This window comes from Malaclemys terrapin, chromosome 2, assembly GCF_027887155.1.
Source record: "Malaclemys terrapin pileata isolate rMalTer1 chromosome 2, rMalTer1.hap1, whole genome shotgun sequence".
In the NCBI taxonomy this organism is placed as follows: Eukaryota; Metazoa; Chordata; order Testudines; family Emydidae; genus Malaclemys; species Malaclemys terrapin.
In genome coordinates, this window is record NC_071506.1 from 214,683,441 (window position 1) to 214,702,706 (window position 19,266).

The 19,266-nt window shown below is 41.3% G+C and overlaps 1 protein-coding gene across 4 annotated transcripts in view; it reads right to left on the reverse strand.

Moving 5' to 3' along the window:
- Positions 1 to 19,266, reverse strand: part of RBMS3 (RNA binding motif single stranded interacting protein 3) — a 908,048-nt gene that overhangs the window by 745,531 nt on the left and 143,251 nt on the right. For 3 of the 4 annotated variants that reach the window (XM_054019901.1, XM_054019900.1, XM_054019903.1), the window contains one exon: positions 9,931 to 9,999. The exons of the other annotated variant lie outside the window; for it this stretch is intronic. In XM_054019901.1, coding sequence (XP_053875876.1) covers positions 9,931 to 9,999 — 69 coding nt within the window. The remainder of the gene's footprint in view (positions 1 to 9,930; positions 10,000 to 19,266) is intronic. 4 annotated transcript variants of the gene reach the window in all.

A 19,266-nucleotide genomic window follows, 5' to 3' on the forward strand; every position in this document is an offset into this window, starting at 1 on the left:
TCAATGGGAAACAAAGTTACAAATGAGATGATATGTACAGGCATGTTCTGCTGCAGGGAGAATTTCAGGAGAAGTCCTGGATTGCCTGACCAGCTCTACTTCTAGAGCACTAGGAATCCACAGGAGGCACTTCCTTTAGAAGCAGAAGAACTTCAAGGGTCGGGTGCAGATGGTACAACATCTCTGAAAGCAGTAGGGTCTCCACTGGGAAGATCTTCATTCCACTTATTTTCACCATAGGAAAATGAAGTAGAGTAGCACTAAGAATTCTGATATGGACATAGGAATAGCCATATGCAAGCAGATCTCTGGTCCATCTACTGTAGTCTGGTATTCAGACTAAATTTGCTTCAGAGAGGTGAAAAAAAAAAAAAAAGAAAAAAAAAATAACACACACCAAAACCCTTCCATAATGGATTTCAGGCATCACTGATAAAAAAGGAACATTTACTTACCCACAGTTAACACACAGGATACTACAAAGTTTTAATATAGAGGAAATCTGATCTCAGGTGCCAGCATGGGGTTTCTTCCTGATCTTAGCTGGCGATCACTATGCCCTGATGTCTGAGGACAGATGGCCCTTGTAAAGCCTATCTTTACTAGTGTAGCAACTATGAATAAGTGAGATTTTTGTAGTACCAAGTACGGGATAGCAGATTCAACAATGGACTATCAATCTTCTGATACTCAGGGCCTTTTAACCAGACAAATTCTACTGTCAGGATCATATCAGATATTAAACTGACTGGCAGAGGCAGCAGCAGAGAGATGAACTCTATGTAGTGAGAATTCCTCAGCAGATGTAAGTTAGCTACATTAAAGTCAATGGAGTTATACCTGTTGAGAATCTAACCTCTATGCTCTTAAGAGATATTTTCCATCTCTAGTTTAGGATTTAGAGATCATAATTTCACTAATGCTACACGGAAACAGCTTAATTAGGCTACATACAGAAGTAAGCTCCAGACATGCCATGATAGTCATAGAAGAAAGTATTTTGTTATTACTCATTAAAACATACACCCTTATCCTAACAAAGGAGTTTTTTTCCTGCAGTGGTTAACTACCTATAGATGAGTTTTTGTTGGTCTACTAATTGGTTGTCTGAAAATTAACCATACAAGTTTTTGAAGCACTATGGTCACTGCTATGTTATTAAAAGCATCTGTGCGAATCAACCAGTCTCACTCCCTTTCATGGGGGGGGGGGGGGGGGGAGTTAAATGTTCTAACAAGCCCGTTGCATGACAGGCAACTGAACCGTCTATACTCCAAGCCCTAAAAAAAACATACACCATACATCACACAATTCTGTGTCCCCAGCCCTCCCCACTAACTAGTTCTGTATCTCACAACCCCTCCCCAATCTGTCCCTACACCCAACCCCACATCTATTGTGTACACCCCAGACCTACCCTTGATCCTCAGCACACCTCTGCTCTTCCTGAAGCTCTGAAAGTTCCTCCCACCTTCTGGGCCTGGGGAGAGAGTTTCAAGGATGGTTTTTCACCCCCACCTTTTAGATCTGGAGGGGTTGTGGATCCAGAAGGGGCCATTCAATCCCCCACCCTTCCCAGGCTACGCCTGCAGGGACAGAGAGGAGAGGTGGGAGGAGCAGAAAAGAGCCAATCCACTACTCACAAGACAGGAGGGGGCAGAGCAGAGCCACCCTGAGTAGATGAGCTCTTTCTGCTCCCTTCTCCCACCCACCCAAAAATGTGGTATGGGCTCTCCAAAGGACTCTGGAGCTACACAGCAATACAGCTGAAGATTATAACTTGTACTCAATTACCTCTTGTACCAGACTGACCACATTAAGGAACAGCCACTGTAATTTACAATAACTAAATACATCACTATCACTTTCAATTTCATTTTTCATTGAATTGTAATGAATTGCCGACAAATATTAGGAGTATGTTAATAAATGGCTGGTGGTCCATATTTTCTCTACTTTTCAAAAGTGGTCCATGGCTTCAAGGTTGACAACCTGCAATTTATTGAATACTCTGCAGGTGGTTTCCAAATGACCTATTTTTGTCAAATGTCACATTTTACATATTACTGTGCAGTATAACTAACCTTTGCTGTTAGCCTGCATAGACATCAAGAATACTGTGCGGTAACTGTAACGGAAAGATATTAAAATCTAGAGTCATGACCGGTTTAAACAGTGTTGGCTTAAATAGCTATCCATATTTGGACCTTGTGAATTTATTGTACTGAGAGCCAGTTCTCCCCTTTCTTTAAATATAAAGTTGGAAATAATTCTACTCTTTTTAAATAGTGGATTCTCTTAGTAAAGAATTTAATTTCTCCAATACAAAATTGTATAGGAAGAGCACACAAATAGCCATACTGGATCAGACCAATGGTCCATCTAGCCCAGTATCCTTTTTGACAGAGGCAAGTGCTTCAGAGGGAATGAACAGATCAGTACAATTTCGAGTGATCCAATCCTTATCGTCTAGTCCCAGCTTCTAGCAATTGGAGGTTTATGGACACCCAAAGCATGGGTTGCATCCCTGTCCATTTTGGCTATTAGCCATTGATAGATCTGTCCTCCATCAACTTATCTAATTCATTTTTTAACTCAGTTGTAGTTTTGGCCTTCACAACATCCCCTGGCAATGAGTTCCACCGGTTGACTGCATGTTGTGTAAAGTAATTACTTCCATTTGTTTGTTTTAAGGACTGTATGGAAAGGGTATTCAGTCACTCTAATACATTGTCAAGCTGATTCTTAACCATTTCACTCCTTTTGTAGACATTTAGATTTCTACAAAGAGGATGTACAGCTTTAAGTGCCTGCCCCAAGTGCAAGGCAGTGAAAAATTAGAACCTATACGTTTTTTAAAATAATTCTGTAGAATCCTGTTAGTTTCATCCCTATTAAGTTCTATAAGACTTGCCCCATAAAAGAAATAGCTAAAGTTATTTTGTCATTACGTGCTGTAAAAGGTATTTTGGGAAATGTCAAAAGTGATTACCTCCATATACTTCACCAGTGCCATCACTAATCTCTTTCCCTCAACTTCTCTCTACATCCTCAAGCATATTGTATGCATAGTTGTTATAATACAGTCATTTGGTATTCAGCAGTCAAAATAATTAGGTAATAACAAATAGAATCAAAAACATTACCTAGGCTAGAAAGTTTCCTTCTATAGTACCTGTGCAGAAAAGTATTTTTTTAATATTTTAAGTGGTCTTTTTTCTGCTCATTTTAAGATTAACTAAATTAGAAAACAACGTTCAATCGATTGTTATAAGTGCAACATAATACAAATGGCGTCTTTGACTTTTGCAGCACAGATTAGAGATTAAGATCAGTGTAGTTTCCCCTCAGACTTGTAAAAGAAATCCAGGACTGTATCACTCAGGCATAGAAAAAATTATTTGCGCTAAAATATCCAGAGTTCTACACATGCATTATTTATTCGGTTTTCCAGTTAACACAGTGTTCTGAAATCTGGGGGAATTAGCCCACCTCATAACATCTGATCTCTGCATAATAATTTAAAACCATACTAAAATTAGAAAAGCAATTCTAGGACCAGAGTTTTTTCCTAATGATCTGAGCATAGCTGATTTGCAGTGAATAGAATCAAAAGGTAGAAGACTATAATATAGTTATTGTACAAACAAAACCCAGAAATTGTAAATTAAGGCTTCTACATCCAGAGTCAAGCCGCTTTGCCTTCTGCAAAGCATATACTACTTATGGTCTCCAAAATTATCACACTAGATCCAGGTAGCTATTCTGCTCTGACTACTTGTGGACACATCCCCATTGGTATCGTTTTGGTGAGTGATAGAGAGGTAGCAGAATAGCCTTGACAGGATTTACCATGTGGCACAGAGAGAACAGTTTACCTCTGCATGTTCTCATCTACCCCCAACCCAGAGAAGCTACCAGGAGAAGAAAGAAGCCTGTACTTGGATGCAGATTTTAGTTTCTTTCTAAAGCTTTGTGACTGTTAAAACCAACAATGTAGGATGAAACCTGCATTGTGATGTCATGTGGTGCCATCAGCTATACAGAAGTGTTTTGCCAAGTGGCACCTCCATTTCTTTTCTCTTGTCTGCTAGTGTTTCTTTTAAAGGCATAGGGGCCTGAGCCTGCTCTCAGTCTACAGCTGAGCTTTCCACCAACTTCAATAAGTTCCAGGTGATTTTGCCACCTAATGTCCAGCATACTTGGATGAGCCACTTATCACCTCATCCCAAAATATTACTCTGAAACAAAATGAACAAAGTTGTAGAGATGTTGAATCACCTCAGTAGTGCTGGTCAGAATAGAACAGCCTGCTCAATTAGAAGAGGCAGAGTGGTCCAGTGGATAAGACTCAGGAGATTTTGGACTTGTCTGCACAGACATTTAGTTTGTGGCAAGCTGGGGTGTGAATCTACCCCACATCAGCCTGTCGCAGACTAACTGTCCATGCAGACCCTACTGACGTGCATTAACAGTTCAGTAATGTGCTTCGATCTAGTCCCCTTTGAAAGTGGACTAGAGAGGATTAGATCAAAGTGCATTAACCAACAGCAAAGTCCACATGGACAGTTATCCATGATGGGCAAAATATTTTACAAGCATTTTGAAGTCCTGTCATCTTGCCTAAGAGTGAAAAACGGCAGCCCACGATCTGACTGAGTCAGACAAACTCTTGCCTTCCTAACCAGCCTATTCCTTCTACTTCAGGGTGGGGAAGTTAAGTGGATTTGTTTCAGCAGCGTAGCCAATGGTAGCACAGGTGGCAACTCAGGCAGCTCATGTTCCCAGTTACCTTAGATGAGAGCTGAGTCACCTGGCCTATTGCGCCTATCACTTCCTGAACCATGAAATGGCCTTTCGTAGAGACAGTCTCTTTTGCTAGTGACTCAAAAGAAGCATGAGGCAGGGAAAAAAAAAAAAATCTTTATCTTCATTCTGATTTTCTACTCCCTTCCCTGTTGACCCTGGTCCTCTTTACGTTTTTCTTATTCTTTGCCATTGTTTTTCCCCTTTACCCATTTCCCCTCTGTGCACTCTCCACCTATTACACTACGGCAAGAGTGTCTAGCATCCAATGCTAAAAGCATTACTAGTGAGGGAAGTCAGATGCCAATGCCATTGGACATTAGGAGCACTGCTACTGACAGCTGAGCTACAATGCTAGTAACACCTCATGTCTAACACTGGTAATGTAGCTAAAAACTTTTGATGAGACAAGCAGGTTGTTCCATTGGGGACATACCACTGCAGGAGGCTCATTCCAGATGCAGTCTTACTTCTTGAAATGAACACAGTGCTAGAAATCAACTGGGTCATCATGACGGACAGACACCACTTCTCCAACTGCTTCCCTCACCAGCATTAGTGGTAACAGCCAATTGCACTCCAATGGGCATGCACACAGTCTGGACTAAATGTAAGGACTAAATTATCCTCAAAGTCTCCAGACAAACTGCTGCAGACCCATTGACACATCAAGAGATTCCACTGAGCTTGAGTCAGACCAGGACCCTGGAATATCAAAGCCAGTATGACATATTCGGTCAGGACACATACTGCATGCCGTTATCACAAAGTCATTCCATCACAACACGACGTAATGCCACATTGTACTATCTGAAATGGGACAGGTATGAGTCCCCTCTTTAAAATTAAATATCCCACAAATAAAACCAAGATAGGTGTCATTGGCAGTCCTAACTTATGGAAATCACTGTTGCCACTGAACCACCACTGACTCTAGCTGTTGAAATCAGGAGTGGTCTTAAAATGTCCCCAAGCAATAAAGACCTTTATAAGTTCCTTGACAGTCAGTTTAATATATACACACATATGGATTTGTATAGCTTCATAAGCTTATTGTTGAACTTCTGGACGTGGGGGGAGGGATAGCTCAGTGGTTTGAGCATTGACCTACTAAACCCAGGGTTGTGAGTTCAATCTTTGAGGGGGCCACTGAGGGATCTGGGGCAAAAATCAGTATTTGGTCCTGCTAGTGAAGGCAGGGGGCTGGACTTGATAACCTTTTGAGGTCCCTTCCAGTTCTAGGAGATAGGTATATCTCCATAATAATAATAAAAAATAAAATCAATCTTTTTAACTATCCAACTATTGATGTTAGTTTATCGTTCTGGCAAAATTTATAAAAAACAGAAGATGTGGCACACTTCTGAGACAGTCAGAAGAGGGCAGCCTTATACATCTTCCAGATTACATAGTCAAAAGGTGCATCTTAATCCGACTCCAAGGGCATCTTCTGTAACCAGACACTGGCCCTGGCTCCAGGAGCTAAAAAAAGTACATGCATTGCTTCCCATCAAAATTACTAAACTTGCATTACCACTCACACTTCCAGAGCCAGGAGTTAAAAGGAACTTATTAAAATCTCTCTAGATAGTGCATTTGAGGTAGAGAAGTATGTTTCATCTTATCCAATACAGAATATAAGTATGTATGAGTTTATTACATTTGCACAAAGCAAACTGAATCACTGAAAATGGCACGGTTTACCAAATTCATTGACCCGCCTGTAGAATCCCTTCAAATCTCTCACCCAACGTGTCCTCTAACTTCACATAGATACAGAAATTTAAAATGAAAACTTGGTGCAGGGAGAGAAGTTAATTTAACTTTTAACATTTCTTAGATGTATCAAAGGTCTCAGCTGGGTAGTTCTATTAGATTTTTGTATGGATTCTTGTACGATGTATATGGAAAAAGCCTTGAGTTCACTGCATGAGGCTCAAGAATAAACAGACAATATGAATTTGAACTTTAATCTTGTTCTTTTTTGGAAAACTATTTTCAAAACGTTTAGATAAACTATATATAATCTCTTGCAGGAGACAAGACAATACAAACCTATGATCCAATAAAAATGTTTTGCTGATCTCAAAACATGAGTGCATGGCAGCATCAGGACTCTTGAACTGAGCCGTAGCACTGCCAGACATCACACAGTTGGATTTTGCAAATACCAATTCCATCAAGCAAGTTTATAAGCTTATTAAACCCAAAACACAGAAGACAAAGGTTTAGAATAAACATGGATGAGAAAGAAAGATTAGAGTGCAGATGACAAAGGAAGAGGAAGATTACAATGTGGGGGTATAATGTAGGTGGAGAAGAATTACCACAGGCATGTTTTAATACAATAGGACAAGGTTTTTCCAGCAGATGCAGGATGGACTAGGCATATTTTTAAACAATATTCCTGGTAGTTAATCTCTCAACTCTGCTAGTGCTTCAACAAGATTCTAATGCTACCGAAAAATCTTTATGTGCTTATGTTTCACCCCTCCTCTCTGCTTAAAAGAGAATCAAGTGTATAGAGTACCAAATGTGTTTCATATGATTTGTTAAAGGGGTATTCTTCTCTTGATTTAGGAGCATCTCTCCTATTAACATTAAGAGGGAGTTGCACTCATACACTGAGAGAAGAATATTCATTCCTGGGTTTGTTCTGTGCACATCAGTGGGAAGATGTTGACAATTTCCTGTACTTAGCTCCCCTACTAAAGGTACAGTCAAGGCTAACAGGTTCCGAAGATAAACTCTAGCCATTATAAGAAGAACAGGAGTACTTGTGGCACCTTAGAGACTAACAAATTTATTAGAGCATAAGCTTTCGTGGACTACAGCCCACTTCTTCGGATGCATCCACGAAAGCTTATGCTCTAATAAATTTGTTAGTCTCTAAGGTGCCACAAGTACTCCTGTTCTTCTTTTTGCGGATACAGACTAACACGGCTGTTACTCTGAATCTAGCCATTATAAAAAAAAAAAAAAAAAAAATCCAATCCCCATAGTAAAACACACTACCTTTCAAAATGAGGGGGAAAGGCAGTGCTGAATTCTCAGCTACTCAGGTGAACAGACACAAAACAATATACCCCAGGCATTGGGCTAGTCCCAACTTCAGCTTCATAGATTTTGAGGCCAGAAGTGGCCCATGTGGTTATCTAATCTGACTCCCAGTATAACACAGGTCACAGAACTTCCTTGAAAATGTGCATGTGTGCACTCCATTGCCACACTGCAAGCAGTAATCATAATCCTATTTGATGAGGAGCAGAGAGCAAGATTCTTCTCCATTTCAACAAGCATGCATATCCATCAACAACAGAAAGCAAAGGTGATGGTGTGATTGTTTCTAATCTCTAGAGTGCCTGTTATCCAGCCCCTTCTTTAAACTGAAGTTTCACAGCCTGAATAAAAATGGGACCCAGTTCGGAACTACCTCTACTTTTAATTGTGTAAAGCCAAATCCCAGTTGATGGCAAAACTAAAGCCACCTTGGGCGTTTCCACACTTCTAGGGGCACGTACTCGTACCTTTATCAAAACAAACCAGCACCCAGGTTTATTTGTGTGTGGTCCTCCTAAGGAAAAGTTTACATTTTAAGCCAGTCAACCCTTAATTTAAGCAACCAAATTATGTTTCTACCTACAGTCACCAGGGCCGGCTCTAGGTTTTTTGCCACCCCAAGCAAAAAAATATTTGGCTGCCCCAGCGGTGGTATCTCTCTTCCCCGCCACACGCACCCCCTGCCGCCCCAGCGCTGGGCTCTCTCCCCCACCACTGCTGACTCCACCCGCTCCCCCCTTGCCTCAAGCCGGTCCGGCACTGGCAGGGTTGGGGTAAGCAGCGGGGCTCCCGGGCCGCGCCTCAGACCAGGGTCCCTCCAGCCAGGGCTCCCACCTCCAGGACTGGCCAGGACCTGGGAGGGCAGAGCCGGGGGACCGCCTCAGCAGGGGGCTGAGGAGCCAGGGCAGGGTAGCCTCAGAGGGAGTGGAGCCCCAGAGAGCAGGACGCGGGCCTCACACGGCAGCGCCCCGCCCTCTATGGCCCCGCTGCTGCTTCTGGCTGCCCTGCCACAGTCCCTGGGCGGCTTGGGCCACTTCGCCCAGCCCCGGCTGTGGCGCTAGGGGGGCGGCCGCCCTGCGGCATCTGCAGGCGGCTCCGTGTGCCCCGAGGGGCAGCCCCCAGCCCGAGTGTCCCCTGCTAGGAGCCTGCCCGGTCCAGCCACAAGGTGCAGGCGCTGCTCCCCCACGGCACGAACCGCAGCAGCCCCAGGGCAACGAGCTGCTGCTGCCAGGGCCAGCTCTAGGCTTTTGCTGCCCGAAGCAAAAAAAAAAAAAAAAAAAAAAAAAAAAAAAGAAGGGGGTGGGGGGGCCAGAATGCTGCCCTTGAAAATGTGCCTTCCCAAGCATGTGCTTGGTTTGCTGGTGCCTAGAGCCGCCTCTGACAGTCAACAGTATTTCCCTCTGTTCTACCAGACTGAATTGACTACAGTCTCCTCTCAATACTTGGGGCGGAGGGGAAGACAGTAAAAAAAAAACAACAAAACAAAACAAAAAAAAACCCGCGAAGCTGCTAACAATTTCATCACTAGTTGGCTGCTGTCACATTGCTTCCCTGCTCTTTGTATCAGCATTTAATCTGTGTTTGTAGTGGGTCTCTAAGTTTCCCTGTCACCCATCAAATTACCTCTCTCATTTACGGTTTTAAATGGTGCAAAACACTGGTGTAACAGGGATAGTGACATGACTGAACTCAATTGGGAATATAATTGCCTCCAAATTCATCTCCAGCATAAGAAATGTGACAGAACCCTCCTTCATTGCTGCCCCTTTTACCCTACTCAGTGGCACCTTAGAGAAGGTGACTCACAGCTGCGAGGACCCTTCCAAGTGATCAGTGGGCCTGTACACCTGTCACAAACTCCATCAATTTCAGTGGCATTGTGCCTGCTTATGTCATCACTCAAATTGGCCCACTTGGGTCAAGCAAACTAGACAACTCTCAGAACCCACAGTTGATTAGCACTTAAAAATAACAGAGCAGCATAAGCATATGGTGCATATTGTGTTCACCTACAGGTATTATAATACACTGTAGTGCATGTTCTCCTCAAAAAGCACGTATTACCTGATGTGGCTGTGAGCTGGACCATCTGCTATATGAAGGAGCACCTGAAGTCTTGCTGGCTGTTGACCTCTGTAAAATAAAAATGCCATGCATTCAGCCAGAGCTCAATATAAATATCCATATATGAACTTAATGTCAGCAACCCAGATTTCTACAGAGAAAAAAAGGCAGGACTGTCAAGAGTTACGGCATTGGCCTGAGACAAAGGAGACCTGGGTTTTAGTTCCAACTTTGCCACCGACCTGTTTGACCTTGGACAAGTGCCTTCATGCTTCTGTTTCCCCTCACAGCCTTAGTCTTGGCTATTTAGATTGTAAACTCTTGAGGGCAATGTTTGCTTAAATAAGTGTGTATACACTGCCTAGCATAACTGGGTCCCAATCTTAGTTGGGGCTTCTAGACACTACTGTATCATAAAGAATAACAATGCAGAGTGGTCATCTTTCTGATGTAGCCTTATGCATTAGTTCCCCTTACTTCTCCATGTCTACTGTCGCTGAAGTGCTAAACCATGTCTAGTGTGACAAACCTATAATATCTACCTAATAATCTGATTTCAGCCATACTCCTGCAGAACCCTCAGTATGTAATCTACATACACTGTAAAAAGCATACCAAGTCAGGTTTTATTCTTTGAGCTGTAAACTTAAATGCAAGACTTGTGATATACAATAGTTAAGTGAGATGGTGTACTAATCGCCACTAAGTTTAAAATTATTTGAAAAAGTATTACCTAACCAGCAAGTTGTCTGAGGTGATCTGATCCTTACCTGCTAAAATCATTCATCCAGAGACACTATTAGAGGTCTCAAGTTTTCGACCAATTGTGATTACATAGCAGCAAGCTGTTCTCTCTTTATACTGTATTACACCGATTTTAAGAAATGTTTTAATTCATAGAATCTAATGAAAGTGACTCAATCCAGACTAGAGGTATGAGCTCAGGTTTGTTTGTTTCAAATACTATAGATGGTTAATTTAGTGCTTTTGAAATTGAGGAACTAGTTGCTCTTGGAGATATGGTATAATGCAGGCAAGTGTTTTATCAGTGCATCACAATCCTAATCTAGACTCACCTGCTATTCTAACTCTAGAAGTCTTTTCAGCAGAGTGTGATAATCATGCTGTTCTGTACTGGGACACTGATCCTCACAAATAAGAATTAGATTTACATATATCCTTCCTGCACTAGTGTTGGTACGCAGGGTAGAAACTACAATTAGACTTACATTATTTACACTTGTGACCTAGCTTGAATTTAGATCTCCAGGCATGAAATATTAATTCACCAATACATTACATCACCAGCGAGGCTCAAACACAAGCTCAGATTTATGAAGGGAACATATATGGAAGTTATAAATCTATGTAGAATTTGTAGTACAATACTCTCTTTGTATTTACAGAAATAAATGGTTTAATGCTTGTAACACTTGAGGACAGAATAAAGATGTTCTAGGATATAACCAATAGGTTTACATTTATCATTAAAAAGCGACAGTGTCCTGTGGCACCTTATAGACTAACAGAGGTATTGGAGCATAAGCTTTCGTGGGTGAATACCCACATATCATGCGTCTGACGAAGTGGGTATTCACCCACGAAAGCTTATGCTCCAATACGCCTGTTAGTCTATAAGGTGCCACAGGACTCTTCGTCGCTTTTTACAGATCCAGACTAACGTGGCTACCCCTCAGATATTTATCATTAAGTACTCTAGAGTGATTGTTTCTCATTAGCGAGAATGAAAAGTCAGAGTCAGTTGATTATTTTGCTGACTATTCCTTTTGATAAAAAAGTCATATTACAAGTTTAATAGCAATAATCTTACTCTGTGGATTCTTAACTTCTAACAGATATCCTTAGACGGGCCGATATCCCAAACAAAGATTCAATTTCTTTTTAAATATAAAAAAAGACTTCAAATTAAAAATCAACACATTTTGCTTTAAAAAAAGCTTTTACAGAACTCTGAAGACAAGGGAGGGAGAGAGAGACCTCGTGAGTCTCTCAATAGCAAGTTGAAAAATGAGACAATTACATTTCTCCAGAAGCTTATTTTATAACAAAACAATTTGATAGAAGCACCTTATGCTTTTCTTAATTAAAAGTACCCAGAAAGGTAAAAACTGTTATCCAACTAACTCTGTTCCTACTATCCAAATTTCTCAGTCAATAGCCAAGAGAATTGTTTTTCCCATTTCCTTCAATAGTGAATTTCGTTCATAACCAGTAACTGCCCCCAACCCACATGTTTCATAATTGTTTTAAAAAAAAAAATCAGCCCAGCACAAATATTAAGAAGAATTTACAAGAGAAGCCAACTCTGCCAGACCCATGTAAAGGGGCCTTAATGTAAATGAGAAAAAGCCTTACATATAATCTGCAGTGAATGCAACATATCACTATTATTAACTCAGCATCTGTGTAACTCTTTTCTGGTTTAGTAAAACAAGTGTAGGGATGAAAGGGTCCATTTATGAGATATTGTGTAAGGGTAGAAGTTCTCAGACAGCATGAACAGAACCAAAGTGTTCTGCAGGAACATGCTGATTCCATCAAAACTTTCAACAGAAACCAGGCAGGCCCAACTCCCTGGGGATCAAGAAGGAGCCTCCACAGCAGATAGTCTGGCCTTACAAAACTGATATTCACTTTCAAGTACTCTCAGAGAACCCAGGTGCCACAGGAGACATTTGCAGGGCAAATTACATTCCCCAGTAATTGTCTCACTAATTGATGACTTTCAGCACTGAGTACCTAGGGCCAAGATCAGAATCTGGATCTATACCTCTAACTCACCAGCACTTTGTGCATGCACCTATCACAAGGAAGAAGACTAGCACAGGAGAATATAGGGGTACTTCCTGCTGCTTTGTTGGCAATTGTAGCAGCACTTAGGCAGTAAATGGGATTAATGCCAGACAGGTTAGTTTCTCCTTCTTCTTCAGGGAAGGAAGCTTCACCTTGTGGGAATTTTCCTCAGCAACTCTCCCGTTCTGGGAAATTACCAAACATTCAAAGCCTTCCCACCTTTTGCCTCAGGCTCAGTTAGTCCTTTGTCAGGGATTCCCCTTCCCTCCAGGTTCAAAGTCCTTTGCAGGGCTTCTCAACCAGCAAACTCCTAATGACTGCAGGTCCTTCAGCAGAGGCTTTCTTACCAGTAGTTTCTTCTCCTTGCTGGTTTTCTGTCCCAGGTATTCTGCATCATACCTGGGAGCTCTTAGCTGTCTTCCAAGTAGCTCTCTCTCCCTAAAGCCCAACTTTCCTTCTATTCCCAACAGGCTGCCTGCCCAAGCCTATAACTAGAAGCTAAGGGGAAAGAGTCTCTAAGTGAATTCAGGCTGTCCTTATGTTCCCAGCTGGCCTGGTTTGTAATCACATGTTCTCCCTCCCCTCTCCTTACTCGCCTGTGGGAGTGAATGGGCTAAACCTGACAGCTGCAGCTAAACTCCTGTCCCTCCTAGAGGGCTAGTTCATCCTATGACAGGAACTAAAGTAGTGTTGAAACTTCAGAAAGTCAGAAAAGCATGACGATTTGCAATGTAAACAGTAGTTCAGAAAGAAAGGAAAACTGCCAACTGCACATTTGTTTTCATCGTCTAAGCTAGAAGTCATTGGCAAAAAATATGCTGAGAAAAACAGGCATTATTTAGATATCCAGACAATAGCCTGTTTGAAGAGGTAAAGGCTGATATAGGAGTACTAACAGTTTCAGGTAGAAAATGTGTTTTAAACCTAGAGCCAGAGCAAAGCCTAGATGTGACAAGTGCTGATGAAACTTTAGGCCTGCTCCAAAGAGCTTTAAAGCCCAGTGATGGTAGGGGGGGAAATGCTTTTCACAGCAACAAAGTGGCACAGATAAAAGGAGAGCAAACAATGCAGTATCTACATAGCTCATAGGAAAACACTGTTTGACCAGTAGAGTCACTTTTTTGAACAAAAGTGCTTATTGAAGCAAGAAGTAATAGAAGGACTAGCTGGGTTCCAGTGTCTATCACATGTCAGTCAAACACATGCAAGTTTGGATGTGGCCCTTTAATGATGCTGGCTTTGGTGGGACACTTCTGAGAGTGTCAATTCAGGACAAATTGCTTAAAGCAGGGCAGTTACAGCCAAGTTGCACACCAACACAAACCAAACCAGCCAAACAGAGAAGACTTTGGTTTTACCCCACTGGCTAACCATAAGTCACACAAGCAATTCCCTTAGACACTCCAGTTTCCCAGTATCACCCAGTGCCACTCGTTATGGGGATGAATGGTTATGAAAACCAATACCCCAGGAAAAGAAAAAAAAGGTTCTCCCGATCCCAAAGGGCCAAGCCCCAGACCCAGGTCAATATACAAGTTAGATCTTACCCACAAATCACGCTGTTGCCAATCCTTTAGAATCTAAAATCTAAAGGTTTATTCATAAAAGGAAAAAGATATAGCTGAGAGCTAGAACTGGTTAAATGGCAAAGTTCTTGGTTCAGGCTTGTAGCAGTGGTGGAATAAACTGCAGGTTCAAATCAAATCTCTGGAGTTGATGGGTCATTCAGTCATTTGTTCAGAGCTTCCATTTGTAGCGAAGTCCCTCCAGAGGCAAGAAGCAGAGGCAAGAAGATGGAGATGAGGCAGCTGCCTTTTATAGTCTCTTCCACCTCTTTGTTCTTACTGTGGAAAATTACAGCAAAATGGAGTTTGGAGTCACATGGGCAAGTCACATGTCCACGCATGACTCAGTTCTTTACAGGCGGCAGCCATTGCTCACATGCTATCTTGAACGTCCCCAGGAAGACTTCTTATGTGGATTGGAGTCGCCAAAGGTCCATTGTCCATTAAGTGTTTCTTGACTGGGCACTTAATTTGCAAATTCCTTTCTCAAGAAGCTGATTAGATTTCATAGCCAATATTCATAACTTCAACTACAAAAATGATACACCCATACAGATAGTATAATCATAATCAGCAAATCATAACCTTTCCATAGACACCTTACACGACAATCTTTGTACAATATTTGCTGCAAATATACAACAGTGGTTGCAACAATGATCTATACGGTCACAGGTTATATTAATAACGTCACAGGCCCTAAAAGAGGGCCCAGGTAACATAGGATAATCTATGGGTAAGGTAATAGTGTGAGTCCATCAATGACTACAGATTGAAGACTATATGTTATGGCTGATTCATGTTTGAACCCATTAGAGCTGGTTACAGCCTTTCAAATTTCAACATAATGCCAAATTTCAAAACTAAGAAAAAAAGGGGAGAATTTTTTACCATACTGCAAGTTGAAATTTTTCAAATTCCAAAATGCAAAAAGGTAAAAAAAAATTTTTTTTTTTGCAGTTTTCAATCAGCTAATTAATGTAGCACGTCTTCTGACATGGGTGTCCTCATAATAAAAGTAGACATTGACTGTATGTTGTTCTTCCTACCAGTAAACCTAGGCAATTTGCCATCTCCTCGGTTTTAAAGTGTGATTATCAAGGTGACACTGACAGACCAGCACAGGCCATGGCCATAGGCCAATTCACTTCTGTGTGAATATCAAAGAAGTGTTAAGTGTATTAGTGTGTATTCAAGCTAATTGACTCATATGCTAATAGAATTCAAAGGTGTGTCAAAAGATATTGTAGTGTAATCAGGCCAATTCACTTGTGTATATAGCCTACAGCCTGCAGGCGGTACATGGCATTTCATAAGGCCCGCAGCCTGCTTCAACACAATATACTGTCGGCCGATTCATTAGCATTTTTGTTGTCATGTTTACATCATTTTAGTTTATACAACTGTGTAAACAGACAATACTGTACATAGAAATAACCTATCTAAATACATACGAAACAAGCTGAACGTAAAATATAAATCAATATAGGGGACTTTAAATCTTATTAAAATATGTAAAATCTGTTTGGCCCACACAAGGTTGCGCTTAGGTTTATGTGGTTTTTCCTGTGTAATAAGGTTCGGCACCATTGCTATAGTTTAAAGGAAATATTAATGGTACTGTTTTCACTTATCTATAACCTATTGGTTGCTATTGCACTACATTATGTAATTAGATAACCCTAGATCAAAATGTGTGTTAGTGTTAAGATGAGAAGATGTTTGATGTGAAAACTAATGGAAGATTATTTGCTGTTACATTACACTTACATTGTGTATACCCCTGTAATTATATTTACATTGTGTATATCCCTGCAACTAAATTACCCATAAAACGCGATTGGAGCCTTGGAACTCTGAATGAAGAAGAGTGCTAACTGTGACACACCATCACACTAATCTCAGAGCAAGGGCCATTGAGCTCAACAATGGGAATTCATAGACTTACGTGCAAGTGTAGACATGGCCTATGTCGGCCAAACTTTTGTTGGTCAGGAGTGTGGAAAAAAACACACCCCTGAGTGACATGAGTTTTGCCAGCATAAGTGCTCGTGTGCATAGTGCTATGTCGGCGGCAGGTGACATAGCTACCGCCACTTGTTGAGCTGGTTTTATTATGTCAATGGGAAAACTCTCTTCCATCGGCATAACGTGGCTACACAAGCGCTCTTACAGCCGCTATAAACTGGTAAGTGTAGAAACGGCCTCAGTCTGCACTTCCTATCCATTGTCATGAAAGGAAAAGCCACATGCGTAAAGACACTGTTCAGATAGTTTTCTGGAAAAGAAACTATAAATATTGATTCAAGGAACAGCCCTGTATCTCTGGACTGTTTGGATTCCAACAAGGTGGAAATACTGAATGAGTAGCCAGAGATCCCCACAGTTATTCTGGGTACCATGAGAGAATTTTGGAAACTGGCAATTTATTACATCTCTGCTATCATTTTGGACTTACAAACTTCGACTCATTTTACCTGCTATTTTATCTGCTTTAACCTCTCAATAACTGTCATTTCTTTTTCGTAGCTAATAAATTTTTAGTTAGTTTATTAGAGAATTGGCTGCCAACACTGTTTTTGGTGTGAGATCCAGAGTACCAATTGATCTGGGGTAAGTAACTGATTCTTCGGGATAGGGAATAACCTGAGGTGGTGTGATTTTAGGTTTAAATAACCTTTTCTCACAAAGACCTATTTGTCTGGGTGGCAAGATAGGCTGGAGAGCCTTAGGGGACTGTCTGTAACTCCATGGTAATACTGGTATGATGATTCAGGAGTGCACATTTGTTACTGGCTTGGTGAAATCTAATCACAGAACATACCACCCATTTGGGGAGTCTGCCCTATTTTCTGACAGTCTGCCCTAAGATTGGCACTCACATTTATGAGCTGCTCCAGACAGCATGATCACCATCAGAAAAGCAACTATGCAATAGTGGTACCTTCTTATTCAATAAATCTGTTTCCAGTGTATGTTTAGTCCCATTTGCTTACTCCAGTGGCAGAAATAATTTGTACTGCTTTTTACTTTTGGAAGACCTAAAGGGCAAGTCTACACTTAAAATGCTGCATTAGCACAGCTGCACCGATGCAGCTACGCCACTGTAGCGCTTAAGTAGAGACACTCCTATGCCGACGGGAAAGCATCTCCTGTTGGTGTACTTAATCTACGTTCCCCACAGGTGGCAGGTATGTCAATGGGAGAAGTCCTCCTGTTGACATAACACCCTGTGCCTTGGGGGTTTGGTCCGTATAACTATGTTGCTTAGGGGTGTTAATTTTTCACATCCCTGAGTAGCAGTTTTACCAATATAGGTCTGTAGTGAAGACCTGCTAAAGAGCCAATATAACTAAGCGGGGAGAGCTGGATTCTTTTCCAGGATGAACAGAATTGCTACCTAAGGGCATGATTGCCCTGCCCGGCAGTTCAGACTAGGGGGATGTGAATAGCAACCCACCCCAAAGCGCTGCGCTGTAACTCGTCCATGTGGATGCTGTGGGCATGAACGTAAAGGTCTCAAATGTGAATTCATAACTTTACTAGACACTAAAAATCACAGACTGAATAGAGACACTGGATTTATAGCTTATTACAACAATCTATAACCCACTTACAATTCCCGCTCCCTCCTTTCCTCCCTATGATTGGAGGAGTGTCAACAGGTCACTTCACCTTGAATGGTCCCTCGAAATATGTGTTAACTACTTATGCTAAATAATCTGTTCCACCTTGTATTTAGCAGTGACACCCCCGAGTTAGTTTCCCAGACCTGAAGAAGAGTTCTGTGTAAGCTTGAAAGCGTCTCTCTCTCATCCACAGAATTTGGTCCAGTAAAAGATATTACCTCACCCACTTTGTCTCTCTAATATCCTGGGACCAATACACCAACACTGCATACAAAGTAGTGAATAAGAATTTCAGGATCTGGCCAATTATTTCGACTGGCTCAGAAATCAGAATTTATTGTAACCCATGCAATACATATATACATTTTATTTGTAATTCCCATACATTTTCCATGCATTAGCCACTGAATTCAAGAGTTTTCTTGCTGAACAGCAGTATAGTGACTTGACGCAACATTATAATAGTTTTAGGCATAAAGCTTGCTTCTGTGAGAACCTTCTTCAGACAAGCTAAACCTTTTGAATGTCTATTGCTTATGATAGGAAGAACCAATAAAGTCATGTTAAAAAGATACAGTTATTCAAAAGCTATTTGCTGACAAACACAGTCTTGTTGGTTAACTTGCTTCTTATTTTGTTTGGTGGCTTCTACAGCTGGAGTTTAAAGACAGAAATAAACAAACAAATAAAAAAACAACCTGCACTGTCGAGTACTATAATTTCCCTTTGCAGTTATGGCAGAAAAAAGTGATTATTGGGTGAAATCCTGGCCCCACTGATATCAATGGTAATTTTGCTATTAACTTCAATAGAGCTAGGATTCAACTCATGGACTACATCAACTCTTTTTGCAGTAGTGTTTAAAAAACAAACAAGCAAACAAGTTTTTCACTTCTACTAGACACGAAATTAAAAGAGGTGACCATCTAGCTACACTTGTTAGATCCCATCTCATCCAAATGAAAAAAAATGGCAGCCAAAAAATGGTTTTCTTCAACCAAGAGAACTAACAAACATCCATAATTTACAAAGCCTTTAAAAATCAATATAATCCTCATAAGTAACCAAGAAGGTCAGTTTATCCTTGCTTCTTGGTCTGGCCTTAGGGGTCCTAACTTTGTTGTTTCCTACCTGGACTGTCTCCCACTTAGGAATCTCACCCCAGCCTCCTCTTTTGGGGCTGATCCAAAGCCCAAAACTCCAAAGGGAGTCTTTCCACTGGCCTCAATAGGCTTTGAAGCAGATTCTCCATTCCTGCTATAAAGGGGCCCCTAACTAATCCTCTTCACTGCCTATCTTAGTGTGACATATATACCCCTATCATAAGT